We start from the raw sequence: 16,140 nt of genomic DNA on the forward strand, positions 1-16,140 counted from the left end.
ATGGCCAAGTGGCTGAGGGACTACCTGAGCTTCGGCGGCCGGCGGCCCCCTCCGCAGCCGCCCACCCCGGACTACTCTGAGAGTGACATCCTGAGAGCCTACCGTGAGCAGAAGGACCTGGACTTCGAGGACCCCTATGAGGAAGCTGACAGCCGCCAGGACTCCGACCCTACGGGCCCTGGAGACCCCAAGGGGCCCGCAGACGCTGCCAAGTACGATTCTCCAAAGCACCGGCTCATCAAGGTGGAGGCAGCAGACATGGCCAAGGCCAAGGCCTTCCTGGACAGCCCCGAGGAGGAGGTGCGTGGCTGAGGTGGTGACTGGGGAGGGCGGGGGGAGCTGGGCTGGTGAGGGTCGGGCTGGACCTCCAGAATTTGGGGAGCTTGTTTTGTGTGGGGCCCCGGGGCACCTGCCAGACATGGGGATTTTATATTCTCTCCCCTTTCGTCCCTGGCCCTGCATGTCCTCAGGCCTCTGGGACTGTCCCTGATTTGACCCTTAGTACTGTCCCCGGCTCCCTATCCCCTTCCCCAACTTGCCCTCCTCTTAGCAGATGCCAGTGTCTCCCAGAATAGGGCTGACTCCCCCTCCCCCACTTCTCTCTGGCTTCCTGGGTGGCACAGTGAAGTGCCAAAAGGTTGTGGGCAGTTGGAACCAACCCTGACGCTCAGCGGAAGAAAGGTCTGGCAACTGTCTGCTCCCCAGAGATGACAGCCTTGAACCACCTGTGGGGCAGTCCCATTCTGCACACACATGGTGGCCAGGAGTCAGGATTGCCCACCCAGCTGCTACCTTGACAGGTGCAGACAACCTGGCCTTTCTTCCCGCCTCCCCACCCCCCCCCCCGTGTTCCCCACTGCCAGCATTCCCATTTGACAGAGGTGGAAACTGAGGCCGGCCGAAGTGAAGCCACTGACCCAAAGTCATGCTAGAAGGTCAAGGAGCTCACTCCAAGCCCTCCACAGAGGCAGGCGGGGACCAGAGAAGGGTTTGGCAAGAGGCTGGGGGGTGGTGCCACATCCCGTGCAGCCCCCACCCATCTGCCTGAGGAGGTTTGCATGTTGCTAGGATGCTGAGCAGGTTTCTACTGTGTCCAGACTAAGCTGCGCCAGGAAACCTGACCATCTTCTTCCCAGAATCGGTCAAGGAAACACACCGGTTTGGTCCATAAGTGAGGGTGGGGATGGTGCATGGCTGGGTCGTTGTACATAGTGCTGCCCCAAACTGGGGACAGGCCTGACCGCAGCTTGATGCGACAAGGAGATAAGGAGAGGTGTGCTGGGCGGGAGCTCTGGGCACAGAGGCTCCAAGAACCCGGTAGTCTGGTATCCAACACAACCCTCACCAGCTGTGTGACTGTGGGCAAGATGCCGCACCTCTCTGGGCCAACCTTCTCTCCCCTCCAACACATGCCGCCGTAATGCACTTACTGATGGACACTGCCAGCAGCAGATGCTTGTGATGTACGGAGCATGGTGGGGCCCTGCACTCAGTGACCACGGGCTCGTTGTGGAGGGAGGAGGAGGAGGCAGAGATCTGTGTCTGTGTCTGGGAGAGTTGTCTGGTAGGAGGAGAGAGCGAGCCCAGAGACCCTGGCAGCTGGCGGTTAACGCTTGTGGGCTCCTGGCGGGGAGTGGGAGAGAGAGCCCCCTGATGTGGTTGGGCCCCCTGGACATGTTGTCAGCTCAGAGCCACTCCATGTGACAGAGAAGAACTGCCAGGCCACTTTCCTTGGCACAGAAGCCAGTTGCCAGGTCTTTCCACCTCGGCGCTTCTGGGCGGGTTTGAACCACCAGCCTTTTGGTCAGCAGCCGGACCACTGAACCACCAAAGAAACACCCATCCCCACTAAAAACTGTTGGGAGGAGACCTGTCAGATGGCCCAGAGAGGTTGGACAAGTGAGAGAGCTTTGCCCAGCATGGAGGGTCCAGGGGTCCAGTGCTAGGCCAAGGCTCTGAGCCTTTGCCCCGTCTTCTCTGCCACACCCCCCCCTTGGCCCTTTTGTCTCCAGCCGGAGGCGGATACTGAATATTCAGACCCCTTTGATGCCCAGCCTCATCCGCCACCCCCAGACGACGGCTACATGGAACCGTACGATGCGCAGCGGATTGTCAGTGGTGAGGAAATGAGGAGGGCTAGAGCAGCGGCTAGCCACCTGGGGGTCACGACCCCTCTGGAGGGTAAACGACCCTTTCACAAGGCTCACCCGATCCATCACAGTAGCAAAATGGCAATGATGAAGTAGCAATGAGAATAATTTTATGGCCGGGGGGGGGGAGGGGGGAGGTCCCCACCACATGGGGAACTGCATGCAAGGGTCACGGCGTGAGGAAGGGGGAGAACCGCTGGGCTAGAGGGAGGTGATGGGTGACGTGGGAGCTGACCGGTGTCCTGGGCTCCACAGAGCTGCCCGGCAGGGTAGTGCAGCTATACGACACCCCCTATGAGGAGCAGGACCACGAGGCAGGGGAGGAGCCCCTTTCCGGGGGACAGAAGCCTCGGCAGAGCCGCCTGCCCCAGGAGGACGAGCGGCCGGCCGAGGAGTATGACCAGCCCTGGGAGTGGAAAAAGGAGCACATCTCCAGGGCTTTTGCAGGTACTGGGTGGTTGTCTAATTCTCACTAGCGTGTGACTGGCTGACTCCTGGTCCTACCTTCCCCTTCCCAAGAGAAGCCACGCTGGGGACCAAGACGCCTTTTAGTTCTTTAATTTCGGTTTCTGAACATTTCCTTTCTTTCTCCTTTTTAAGGGTGTTTTATGGTGAGGGGTGCAGTGGGGGTGGGGGCACGGTTGACAGAGCGTATTCCTTTTCCGTCAGCAGTTTCAGACACGTTATGCTTCATCTCCTCGGCTGCTCTCGCCACCATCCCTCATCCCACTTCCTCCCTGGGCTTCCTGGGTCCATTCCCCAGGCTTTCCTAACAACCCTTCTCGACCTGGTCCAGAGCCAATGTCGCCCTTTCGACCTCGGAAGAGGGAAGATTCTGGGGAGCACGTACCTCCCCAGTGTGATGGCCCCCCTTAGAGGCCTGTATGTGGCTCGGCTGTGAATTGAGCCACGGGTTTACAGGTCTGAAGGGTGATCGAGGCTGTTGGCTTGAGGGGCCCACTGGTCTCTATCTGACCAGGAAGCCTGATCTCTTGCAGGGTTTGAGTTTTGTGAACTGCCTTTTAGGGTGGAATGGAACACACACCACCACCACCACCCCTGGCCCAAGCCACTTGATCTCCCACTGTCAGTGTTCATATCTGTAAAGTGGGGGTTGTTAGGATCCGCCCGAGCAGGGTGCCGGCCAAATGGAGTGCTAGCAAGTGCTCATTTATCCCAGAACTGTGTCTTTGTCGAATTCACGGTAGTTCCCAGCTCAGGGAGATGGACTTGGGTAAATCTAGGGCCCTCTGTTTCCTCTTCCGTGAATAGAAGCGACACTACAGTGAGCTCTAAGAAACAAAATGCCTGAATCCCGGAAGATTTGTGCAAGCCTGCCTTTGTCCCAGGGCCTCAGGGCCTCAGTCTGTCTGTCTGTAGCAGGGGCGGATTTCTAGCTCTGTTATTTGGCCAGAGCAGAGGCAGAAGGACACTCTCCAGCTAGCCTTGCCCCCTGGTGTCTGATTTGTAGCTCAAGAACATGGTCCCACCACTCCCATGCCACGTGATTTGTGGACAGGCACACCTCTTTATTCTGAAGGTCAATTGGTTGCTGCTTGTGCCAATCTTGCTCTCCTACACCACCCTCCAGCCTCTTTTTTTCCCTTCCCCCACAGCATTTTAATTCTTGTATCCATGATTATTAGCTCCTTATTTCCTCCCATCCGCCCCAACCATAACCTCAAGAAATTATTTATCTAGTTACTGTCTCTGTAGGTTTACCTATCCAGGATTTCACATATATATGAAATATATATCCTTAACCATACCATAAACAGCCACCTCCACCAAATAAACACAGAAAGGAAGAACAATCCAAAAGAAAGTTACAAACAGTAAAAATAAGTTAAAAGATGAGCCCGAAAGGAAAGCAAATGGTGAGCTGTTAAATGCTAACCTAACTGTATCTGACATTACTTTCCTGCGCTCTTGTTTGCGCCCAGGGATTCACATCCCTGGTCAATGGACCCAGGGGAGTCAATGGAGGCTTAATCCGCATGGGGGTTCAGCAAGAGATGTAGGGTTTTCACTGCCATCCACAGTCTTCTCCAACGAGGTGTTCAGGTTGAAGCTCTAATACAATCCACCCTTTGATCATCGATTTTTATTATTAATAATCCTTTGATCCCACTGGCTGATGTGTGCAGTGCCCTTTTCCCTGGACTCTGATAGGCTACCCCAAACTGGCACCATCTACTAACTGAAATTCTATTGGCTTGTTCTACCTCCACCCCCAGGAGGGGCAGGGGGGGCGAGGCTGAACTTAACCTTTTCCTTGCTATTTTCCCCTCCAGTGCAGTTTGACAGCCCTGAGTGGGAAAGGACGCCAGGCCTGGCCAAGGAGTTACTGAGACCCCCACCCAGGAGCCCCCAGCCTGCTGAACGTGTGGACCCTTCTCTGCCCCTGGAGAAACAACCGTGAGTGGAGACCCCTCCCCACCCCCAGCCCCATTCCAGCTGTAGACTTCTCCCACTCTGGCAAAAGGTTTGGGGTTCCCCCTCTCCCTAAGAAGTTTGCTTCATTCATTTCTTCAGCGCCTCTTCATCGGGTTCAATGCCTATTTTGTGCCAGGTACCCAAAGACAAGAATCTCTCAGTGATGATCAGGCTCCGAGTTAAAATCCCTGATATCTCCAGCTCAGGCTGCTTGATGTGCGGCCTTGGGCAGGTGACTTCACCTCTCTGAGCCATAAGCTCAAAGAAAGTAAAAGGGGATTTCCCACCTCCACATGAGTGGTGCCTTCCTCTCTGAGCACTGATACAACCAAAGTGGCTGAGGTGTATGGGTGATGAACCTCACAGCTATGGAGGCTGAATGTTCCTGCGCCCCCATTAGCTTGGCCCCCGCCCCTTCCTGTGTGGGTAATCAAGATGTCTTGGCAAGTCTCCTTGGCCTCCGTTTTCCTCACGTGCCCCTGAACCTGTGTCTAATTGACTGTTAATCAGACTCAGAAGTAATGAGGTTTAGAACCCAGCTCCAGCTGGCCTGTCCTCATTAACAGCTGAGTGACAGCCCCAGGCCTGTTTGAGAAGCCAGCCACTGGATTTCAACTCACAGCGACCTCATGGGGCACAGCAGAAGCACCCTGAGAACTTTCTGGGCTCATCTTTGCAGGAAGTTTGCCAGGTCTTTATTCCTAGGAGCTGCTGGTGCGCTCAATCTGCCCACCTGTCAGTCAGCAGCCCAGAGCTTAACTGTTTTGACACCAGGGCCTCTAAGATCCCAGCATATTTGTAGGGGAATGTGACTTCAGTCCATACCCGGGGAGGCTTGTTTGCTCCCTAGGACTCTTGAGATGGACGCATCAAAAGGAAACGCACTGCCATCCAATCAATGCTGACTCATAACGACCCTACAGGACGTGGTAGACCCGCCCCTGTGGGTTTCCGAGACGTAACTCTTCATGCACTGTCTCCACCGCACTGGCTGGTGGTTAGTAGCCCAACACGTACTGGCTATGTCACCTGGGCCCCTTTACACCACCATATGCAAGAACAATATGACGGGGTGGCGTGTGAATCCAGCCAAGGCGATGAAAGTAATATGCAAACGATAGATGGGGGAGGGGGAGGAAAAGAGGCGGGGAGGGGGGCCCTTGGGGGCTCAGCCAAGGGCAGTTGTGAAGATGAAGGTCAGGTGGACCAGGAACTGGAGGGCGTTCCATCTCCTGGGAAGCCCACTCCTCCCAGAACTTCGGGGGTGGGTGGGGGCTTTCTTCACTGGTGTGCGCAGGTGTCACGTTCGCGCCCTGGTGGCGGCGCCCAGGGGTTTGAGGCCCGTTTGAAGGTGGGTGTCATCTTTCAGGAGCCATCTCCTCCTCGCCCCTTCCCAGGTGGTTCCATGGCCCGCTGAGCCGGGCGGATGCGGAGAATCTGCTGTCGCTCTGTAGGGAAGGCAGCTACCTGGTGCGTCTGAGCGAGACCAGTCCCCAGGACTGCTCCTTGTCCCTCAGGTGAGCCCGCCTCTGGCAGAGCGTCCAGTCACTGGACAGCCCAAGGCAGCTTTTGGGGGTGAATTTGGAGTAGTGGGCGGGATTTCAGAGCACTGGGCGGGGCTAAGTACTCTGTGGGCGGGGCTTTTCCGGAATAGGGGGTGGAGTTTCTGAGACCAGTGGACAGAGCTTCCAGGGTTAATAGGTCAGTGCCTTAAGCCGATTCTGATTCATGATAACCCTCTGGGACAGGGTAGAACGGCCTGTATTGGTTTCCAAGACCCACTTCATGGGAGTAGAAAGTCTCATCTTTCTCCCTCCAGGGCCAACAGGTGGTGCGGTTGGTACCCGTGGGCGGAGCTTTCTGGGACCAATGAGAGTAGAGTTTGAAGCCTGTGGGTAGGGCTTTCAGACTAGTGGGCGGAGCTTCCAGGACGAACTGTCTTGGTACCGATTGGTCACTGGAAGTATTCAAGAAGGTGGCGTGGAAGGCTTTCAAGAGACTTCGGCCTGGGATGAGACCGGAAGAAAAGAGCTGTCCATGTTTTCTTTAGATCCTCCCAGTCCAAATACTGAAATACACTCCTGCGTCTCCACCTGAGACTAGAATTGCAGGGTGGATCCTATGGGCCTTAGAACTGGAAGGCTGCAGTTTCGAATGCTTGTGCTTCTGCGATGCTACGCCCATCTAATTCTAAAACTGCAGCGAGTCCTAAGAGGAGGAGGTGGGAAGGGGGCTATGGGACCGTTTGTGCTGCGGGCCTCTCAGCGAAGCGATTCAGCCTCTCTGGGCCTCGCGTCCCTCAGGGCTCAAGTGGGGATCAGAAATGTCGCGCCTTCACGGTGGCGTTTGGAGAACAAGATGAAGGGTTGGGAATGACTCCTGGGGGGCAGCGAGTCTTTAGTTAACATTAGCGAGAACTGCCCAAAGGACAAGCACATCTCTCTTGGACGAAGTACCGCCAGATGCTCCGTAGAGGCAAGGAGGGCGAGACTTGGTCTCATGTACTTTGGGCACATCGTCAGGGGAGACCCGTCCCTGGAGAAGGACATCATGCTTTTGTTAAAGTAGAGGGGCAGCGACAAAGAGGAAGGCCCTTGACGAGATGGACGGAGACCATGGCTGCAGCCACAGGCTCAGGCACAGGAGTGATGGTGAGGACAGTGCAGGACTGGGCAGGGTTTCCTTCCAGTGTGCACGGGGTCGCTGTGGGTTGAACAGACTAGATGGCGCCCAGCAGCATACCAAGTGAGGACGACAGTACTGATTCCCTGCATCTGGGTCATCCCATCTGCAAGGAGGGAGAGAAATGAAGGGGACCCAGGACTGAATGGTGGGGCCCGGAGGAAAGGCAGGGGAAGGATCTGAGCTTCTCTGGCTACAGGAAGGAGGAGAGTCCAGTTCCACATCGGTCCGAGGATGTTCCCTAAGAAGCGGGGGTCAGATACACTGCCACCTGCATCCATCTTCACCCTGTTCTGACACCAGTCGTCCCTCCGAGGGCACTCTGCTTCCTCTCGCGGACTTTGGACATGTCGTCAGGAGAGACCAGTCCCTGGAGAAGGACATCATGCTCGGGAAAGTGGAGGGGCAGCAAAGGAGAGGGAGGCCCCTAGACCAGATGGATGGACACAGTGGTGACAACCCCAGGCTCAGACATGACAATGATTGTGCGGTTGGCGCAGGACCAGGCAGCGTTTCATTCTGTTGTATAAACTCACAACGCGGCACCTGTCAACAATATTAGGAAGCTAACAGGCGACATGAGGAAGCAAGTTCAAGCTCAGAAAACATGAAGGATATGGTTTTGGGTCCAAAGCAGCATCTCTTCTCGGTCATGCTGGTAGGCATGTCTCTCCCTGGTCCTGGGCCTCTCCACCAGGCCACCTCTTAGCTTCTGCCCTCCAGGGACAAATATTACAAAGCCAGCCCCCTGCCTGAAGGCACTCTGCTTTATTCACTTTTGTGGCCTGCTCTCTCTCATGGTCACTGCTGCCGTGGCCTCTCCACACAAGTAACTGACTAAGGTCTGGACCATGTCCCTGCCAGTGGAAAGGAAAGTCAGCCAACAGCCTGGGCCCTGTCTCGGTTCTCTGGTGCTGCTGTAACATAAAGACCGCAGGGGGATGCCTGGGTGTACAGAGATTGATTTCTTCACATTTAGAGGCCAGAGGTCCTGATCTTGTTTCTAGTTCCTTGATGACATCCAAGTGCCTCCTTCCTGGTCCCTTTCTTCCATCCTGTGCCACCACCCACCTACCCCTGGCTTGCGACTCTTCCTTACCTGTGCCTTTCTAGTTCACTGCTGCTGTTGCTAGGTGTTGCCTGGTCCCCTCTAACTCAGAGTGATCAAATGTATAACACAGCAAAACACTTGCCGGCCCTGCGCCATGCTTACAATTGTTCTTAGGTTTGAGCCCATTGTTGCAGCCACTGTGTCAACCATCTCCTTGAGGGCCTCCTGGATTTTGCTGCCCCTCTACGTTACCAAGCATGATGTCCTTCTCCAGGGACTGGTCTCTCCTGACCACCTGTCCAAGTACACAAGAGGAGGACGTCTCTCCAGCCTTGCTTCTAAGGAAAGCTCTGCTTCTACTTCCTCCAAGACGGATTTGTTTGTGGGGTTTTTTGGGCAAATAGGATCTCATTCACAGAACAGAGAACCACTCTCCCCCCAATGAGGTGACACCTTGTTTGGATGTGGTTGTGGTTAGGTGCCCTAGCTAAGACTCTGAAGTCTGGTGACCCCATGTGACACGGGCGAGCGGCTCCAAAGCGTTTGCGAGGTTGTGACTTTTTGGCAATCGATGGCCAGGCCTTTCCTCCAAGGTGCCCCTGGGTGGGTTTGAACTGCCCACCTTTTGGCTGGTAATTGAGTATTCGATCATTTCTGTCACCCAAGGATTCCTTCCACAGGTTGGGCTGCTAACTCGGAGGTCAGCAGTTCGAGACCACCAGTTGCTCCACAGGCGAAAGAGGAGGCTGTCTGCTCCAGTAAACCCTTACATCAGAAACTCACAGGGGCAGTTCCACCCTGCCCTCTAGGGATGCTGGGGGTCAGAATCGGCTGGATGGCAGTGAGTTTGGGGCGCCATGGACAGTTGATTCCGACTCACAGTCTCCTCTTTCTCCCGAGGGGAGTTAGCACCCCAATGCCTAACCCACTGTACCACCCACTCCGTAAAGACAGCAGCCGAGGAAACGCTATGGGCGATTCTTCTCCCCTCCCTCATTGGTCGCTCTGAGTCAGAATTAACAGCTCTCAATAGTAACAAGAATGCTTTGGGCATAGCCGTTACCTGCTGGGTTGTCAACTGCAGGGTCAGCAGTTCAAAACCACCAGCATCTCAAAGGGAGAAAAACGGGGCTTTCTACTCCTGTAGAGTCACAGTCTCAGAAACCCACAGGGGCTTCTCTACCCTGTCCTCTAGGTTGCAGTGAGTGAGTTTCAGAGGGACTTGGGGAGGCCAGGGCCTGACCCCTGGAACCTGACGGAGCTCCCTGGGGTGCCCCAGCCCCTCCTGCTGACCTGTGTCCTCTCCTCCCCCAGGAGTAGCCAAGGTTTTCTGCACCTGAAATTTGCTCGGAGCCGGGAGAACCAGGTGGTGCTGGGCCAGCACAGCGGCCTCTTCCCCAGCGTGCCTGAGCTGCTGCTCCACTACAGCGCCCGCCCGCTGCCCGTGCAGGGCGCCGAGCACCTGGCCCTGCTCTACCCGGTCACTACACAGCCCCCCTGACCGGGCCCACCGTCGGCTGGCTGCCGTCTGGAAGGAGGGCCTGGGACACACAGCCTAGTGGACAGATGCCCCATGCCAGGGGCTGAGTTGGGAATGCCATCCCAGCCTGCTGCTGGGTTCTAGGGCCCAGCACTGCCCCTCAGAACCCTCCTGGGCCTGGAAAATAAATAAGTTATTGTGTCTTTTGTGTTTTTGCTGGGTAGCTGGGAGGGATGTGTGGACCTCAGATGCCCACGTGAGCCTGCAGCCCTGGGTGTCCTCTGTGGCCTGGCCTTTGGGGGAGCAGCCAGTGTGGTGCTTGGTTAGGATGGGGGAGGGGGGGGGCTGTCCAGAAGCACCAGACCATGACGTTTGGATGGGGCATTGACTTCCCCTAAAAAAGAAAAATGAAACCAATTCATCGAGACCCACTGGGACAGAATAGGGCTGACCCTGTGTGTTTCCCAGACTAACTCTTGGTGGGAGCCCACGGCCTCATCTCGCTCCCGCAGAGCGGCGGGTGGGCTCAAGAGGACGGCCTCTCGGTTAACAGCCAAGTGCTTAAGCACTGCGCCACCAGGTGCTCTGAGGGCTTCCCAGGGGGCAGAGGCAGAAGCAATGCCGGAGAGAGCCCCGGCTGGGGCAGGCTGTGGGGCGCCCTGCCTCCGCCTCCCATCCCCCAGCCGGGCAGCCTGGCGGAAGCTGCCAAAAGGACATCTGTCCCCATGGAAACAGCAGCCGTGGGGGAGGGGAGCAGGCGCAGCTGGTGTCACTTGAAGGTGATCGTCAAGCAGCCGACCCTCCCTGGGGGCTGATAAACACGGAGAAGCCCTTGACCTCTCCTCTCCCGCCCCTCTTCCCCCCACCTCCCTAGGGGCGGCCTGTAGGGGAGGGGGCTTCCAGCTCAGAGCACCTCTGGGCGGCTGGGCACACTGCCTCCCTGGCCCCTGATATGCCCCGGCAAGGACTGTGGAGCTGTCACAGAATGTCTCTCCAGCGTCTCTGGGTCCCCCCGACTCCCCCCCGCCCAACACCGCCCTTCGTGTTTCTGCCTGCTAGTTGTCAGGGCTCCTGCGATAGCAATCGGGCTGCGAACTGGACCCCTAATGGATCCGCAGCGCAACCGCTCCCCTGCCAAGCTGAAGGTGGGTGGTTGGAACCGACCCAGCTGCTCTGAAAACCCCACTGGGCCATACATCCCCAAAGTAAACTCACTGCCAACTCACTGCCATTGAGTCGAGGAGGACTGGGGACAGGGGAGCGCTGCCCCTGTGAATTTCTGAAGTGTCTTTCTCCATCAGAGAGGTTGGTGGTTTGAACTCCTCACCTTGCAAACTGCAGTCCATCCCAAAGCCATTCCGTCTACACAGGAGCTCAGGTCCCTCCGTGGCTTAGCCTTACCCCTAAATTATGCCCGCAGCAGCTGCTGAGCCAGGCTGTTCCTCTAAGAACCCAGAGCCCATACACATCAGAACCAATCCCCACAATGGTCTGAGGCTCCACCTCCTGAGATCCAGGGGCTGATTTTCAAACGTGTTTTGCCAGGTGTTTCTTTCTCGTCTCACCTGAGTCTGGATGCTCTCTGAAACCTGCTGTCACAGCAACTCCAGAGAGAAGGGTTGGCTGGAAGGCTGTGGGTTGCATGGGGGTGGAGTGGGGCAAGAATTCTAAGCCCAGAGCAACAAACTTTGGCAGGATTTTCAACAGACTTTATTGCGTGGTCTGGGGGCCGTGGGAGGCTCCTCGTAGGTCACATTTTCACATAGACTGAGCCCCTGACAGGGTCTCTCTTGGTTCCTGGGGGTCAAGCCCCCCCTTCCCACTCTGGGGGACCCTTCTGGCTGTGGCTTCTTAAAGGCACCTGGGCTGGCACAGACCTGGATGGTAGAGATGAGGTGGCTGGATTTCGGGCTGGAGCCAGGCTTGGGGGACAGACGTGACTGGTGGCATCGAGTGGCCGAATACAGGCTGCCGTGTTTGGGATCCAGCCCCTTTTCTGCCCCTCCTGTCTCCTTTGGGGACCCCCGGTGTCGGTATAGGACGTTGCTATAGAAAGGGTTCCCTGGGGGGAGGGCAGGGAAAAGAAGGGGAGTGGCAACAGTCAAAAGGTGTTGTCCTACTCCATCCGTCTTCCGTTCCACCTGCCCTGCAACCCACCGGCTTCCACGGGTACCCAGACCCTCTATCCGTAGGCTGCAGTTCCTGCCTCCGCCACGAGGAGGCGAGGGCGCCGGAGGACGGGAGCGTCCGCAGTTACCTGGGTCTTTACCTGAGTCCTTGAGGCGGCAGCGACGGTAGCCCCAGACCCCAACAGCCAGCGCGATAGCAGCCACGATCAGGAACCCCACCACGGGCACAGCGTAGAGGTGTGCTGGAGGGGCGCAGGCGGGGGAGAGGGCGGTCTCAATAGGGCCCTGGGTGTGGGGACGGGGCTGGGGGAGAGGCGGGAACAGGGTAGGGGGGTGCTCACCTGGGAAGTTTCGGGAAGGGGTCCTTTCATGGCAATCTGCACAGAAGAAATGTTGATCTTGGGGGGGTGTCCACCAGGGAGTTCAGCCCCCTGCACCCTTCAGCCTCAGGACCCTGCCCCAGCCACTTTGGGCGACAGCCTGCTCCTTCTCCTGAGGAATGGGGATAATCTTGCATTCCTTGCTGGGCGATTGTGGAATGCAGACATGACTTGACTCGTGAGTCCCAACACCCATATGGAGAGCTACACCAGCCTCATGGCGAACTCCGTCACCCCCATTGTCTGCATCCTTTAATGATGCTATACCCGAAATAGCGGAAAGGGGGAGACTTTCACAGACAGACATTTCCTCCCACTGAGGGGGTGAGGCATGCCAATTCAGCAACTGACTTAAGACCCAACCTCAACTAATCTTGTATCATTATCCTTACAAAGTGAACCCAGCCTCAAATGGAATTCTAACCACAGATGCCGGGGTTAGGACTTACAACACACCCAGCTCATTTCAATTCCTATATCCATCGTGAGCTCCACCTCCCTCGCTGTCAGCTCCACCACCTTCCTGAGTCCCACCACCTCTACCATGACTCACCATCCACACCCTGACCTCCACCATCACACCCTGACCTTCACCCCCCACCCACCTAACCTCCACCATCACACCCTGACCTCCACCATCACGCAATGACCTCCACCACCCACCCTGACCCCCACCAACCCACCATGACCCCCACCACCCACCCTAACCTCCACCATCACGCCATGACCCCCACCCCCCACCCTAACCTCCACCAACACACCCTGACCCCCAGCACCCCACCATGACTCCACAATCTCCATCATGAGCTCCCTCATCCTCATTGCCAGTTCTACCACCTTGAGGAGTCCCACCATCCCCATCTCAAACTCCATCGGCCTCACTGTACCTCCACCACCTTCATGGGTTCTACCAGCCCCACCAGGATCTTCACAACCAATTCCCACCACAAGCTCCATCATTTTTCTCTTGAGTTCCAGCATCCCTGTAAGTTCCACCATTCCCATCAACCCTACTATAAACTTCATCATCTTCATCATCAACCCCAGCATCCCCACCACAAACCCCATCACCTTCATCAACCCCATCATCCCCACCATGAACCCCATCATCTTCATCATCAACCCCATCATCCCATGAACCCCATCACCTTCATCAACCCCATCAATCCCATCATCCCACCACGAATCTCATCACCTTCATCAACCCCATCATCCCATGAACCCCATCACCTTCATCAACCCCATCATCCCCACCATGAACCCCATCACCTTCATCAACCCCATCATCCCCACCATAAACCCCATCATCTTCATCATCAACCCCATCATCCCCACCATGAACCCCATCATCTTCATCATCAACCCCATCATCCCCACCATGAACCCCAACATCTTCATCATCAACGCCATCATCCCCACCATGAACCCCATCACCTTTATCATCACCCCGACCACAAACCCAATCACCTTCATCATCAACCCCATCATCCCCACCATGAACCCCATCACCTTCATCAACCCCATCATCCCCACCACGAACCCCAACATCTTCATCATCAACCCCATCATCCCCACCCTGGGCTCCAGTCTATGCCAAGCTCATATTACAGCCAGAGAAACTGAGGCCCAGAAAGCCTACATCACTTCTGTGGGGTCCTATATCCTGATGGTAGCAGGGTCCAACTTCAAACCAAAGCCTTGCTCACCTCAGCCACCCCTGCCTTCCCTGACTCAGCAGGGAGAAAGACAGGGCCTCCCCGCTTTCTGAAAACAGGCCTCTATCAGCTTGGACAATTGAGTTGTTGCTGAGCAATTCTTACCCTGGAAACGCCTACTCCTCACTCATCAACAAGCTTATTACTGGACAATGTGCACTGCTGTCAGGAGTAGAAAGTCTGCTAGCAAACTATTTTGTGCTTTGGCAAGCACAAAACTTGAGGTGCAAACAAGAGTGATGCTGTGATGACTCGGCAGGGCCATGATTCTCAGGGGGTTGGCAGTTAGGGGGTGATGTCATTTGGCAGTTAGGGGGTGATGTCATTTGGCAGTTAGGGGATGATGTCATTTGGCAGTTAGGGGGTGATGTCATTTGGCAGTTAGGGAATGAGGTGGTCATCCTCCATTTTCACATCATGCCAAGTTTCACAGGATCTGGTCTTGAGAACCTAGCCCTGTTGACAAGTGGGTGTAACAGTAATCCTGCTGACTGAGTGCCGACTAAGCCCCAAGGAGACCAGGTTGCACAGTGGTTGAAGTGCTCTGCTGTTAACAGGAAGGTGCCTGGTTCCAACCCGCCAGCTGCTCCTCTGGAGAAAGACATGGCAGTCAGCGTCAATAGGGATGACCGTCCTGGAGCCCCTGGGCAGTCCTGCTTGCCAGTGGTTGGAGGCTTATTTTGGACACAATGTCCCAGGCTCCCTGCACTTGAGATAGAATCACTGATACTCCCCAAACTGGGTGGGGGAAGCGCTGTCACTGTGCTTTGAGAGCCAAGGAAACAGGCCCAGAGAGACCAAGCCACTTGTCTAAGGCCGCAGAGAACATCAAAGGCAGGTCTGTATGGTGGGATCCACCGACTGAGCCCTCTGTCCCAGCTCCATCTTGCAGACTCTGAAGTTGGTGGGGAGCTTCCTGCTTCTCCAGGAGGCTTGGGTGGGTGGTAAACCAGCTGCTCCCAGAGCTGGGCCAGCACCTGCTCCCCAGTGTGCTGCCTCTCTGCCCCACCTCCGCTAATTGGTAATTAGCCCTCTCGGTTCTCAAAGGGAGGAGGGGGGCAAGACAGCCTTAGCAGTTACTCTGGTGGCAAGCACAGGGTGGGGTCTTGCCAGCTGGAGCTGGGGGGAGGTGCCCCATTCTGGGCATGTGCCCAAAGCAGGTGCTGAGGCTGGGCAGAAGCCCGGTGTAGTCAGCCTCGGCCCCAGCCCCCACTCAGCCTTTGGCCCATTTCCTGAGCAGTCTGTGAGCCAGGCTTGTCCACGATGCTGGGGCCCGTTGTGGTCTGCTCTGAATCTGGGTTTTCTCTTCTGTAAAATGAAACGGCTGGTTCACTCGTCTGCAAAGTCCCTTCTGGCCCGGAGAATCCACTTCTCCCATGTTGCCTTGGCGGGATCAGGATCAACGCTTCTGGAAGCAGCCGCCAAGAGATCAAAAGACGCATTGCAGAAGGTAAACCTGCTGCCGGAGACCTCTTTAGGTATTGAAAAGTCGGGGAGCTACTGTGAGGACTAAGGGGTGCCTGACTCAGAGTATTTTCAGTTACCTCCTGTGCATGGGGAAGTTGGAATGAGGGAGACCAAAGAAAAATCTGTGCGTTAAGTTGGAAGGATATTGGCATGGACTGCCTCTGTCTTGGAAGAAGTTAGGCCAGAGTGCTCCTTCAAGGTGAGGAGGGTGAGATAGTTTATTGAGCCAACCTGGCCGATAAACACATGTGGGGTTAATTGAAAGGCAGAGGGATAAATGGCTCAGTGAGCCTCGCCTTTCTAGTTCTCAGGTCTCTTGCTTTCTGATGGTCGCACCAGGCTACAGCTGCCTTAGCAGTTCCCTGCTTCAGTTGGCAAGGCTGATTTTCTGCAAGACAACCTCAAGGAGAAGTCACATGGACCTCCTCCTGATGCAGCCCTGGGTGTTGAAGCAGCCGTGTGGAGACCCCTGCCAGCGCTGAGATGCTTACACGTTCACTGACTCGGCTTTCCTCCTGCAGCTGGCGTCATAGTGTGTGTTTTGTGAGATGGAGCAGGACTGTGGATTGGCATGGGACATATGGGTTAATGGGGTAATGTTGGACTTGTGGGCTTGGGCAGCACTGGATTGGGATGTTTTCTTGATGCAC

General features: G+C 56.0%; 1 protein-coding gene across 1 annotated transcript; it reads left to right on the forward strand.

Annotated features, from left to right (window-relative positions):
• SHD (Src homology 2 domain containing transforming protein D) lies at positions 1 to 9,820 on the forward strand. The gene is made up of 6 exons (XM_075535587.1): positions 1 to 300; positions 2,013 to 2,118; positions 2,406 to 2,597; positions 4,445 to 4,568; positions 5,984 to 6,103; positions 9,634 to 9,820. Exons 1-6 carry the CDS (start codon positions 1 to 3, stop codon positions 9,818 to 9,820), a joined length of 1,029 nt encoding a protein of 342 aa, XP_075391702.1.
• Positions 9,821 to 16,140: the final 6,320 nt, after the last annotated feature.

This window comes from Tenrec ecaudatus, chromosome 1 (genome assembly GCF_050624435.1).
Source record: "Tenrec ecaudatus isolate mTenEca1 chromosome 1, mTenEca1.hap1, whole genome shotgun sequence".
Classification (NCBI taxonomy): Eukaryota; Metazoa; Chordata; class Mammalia; order Afrosoricida; family Tenrecidae; genus Tenrec; species Tenrec ecaudatus.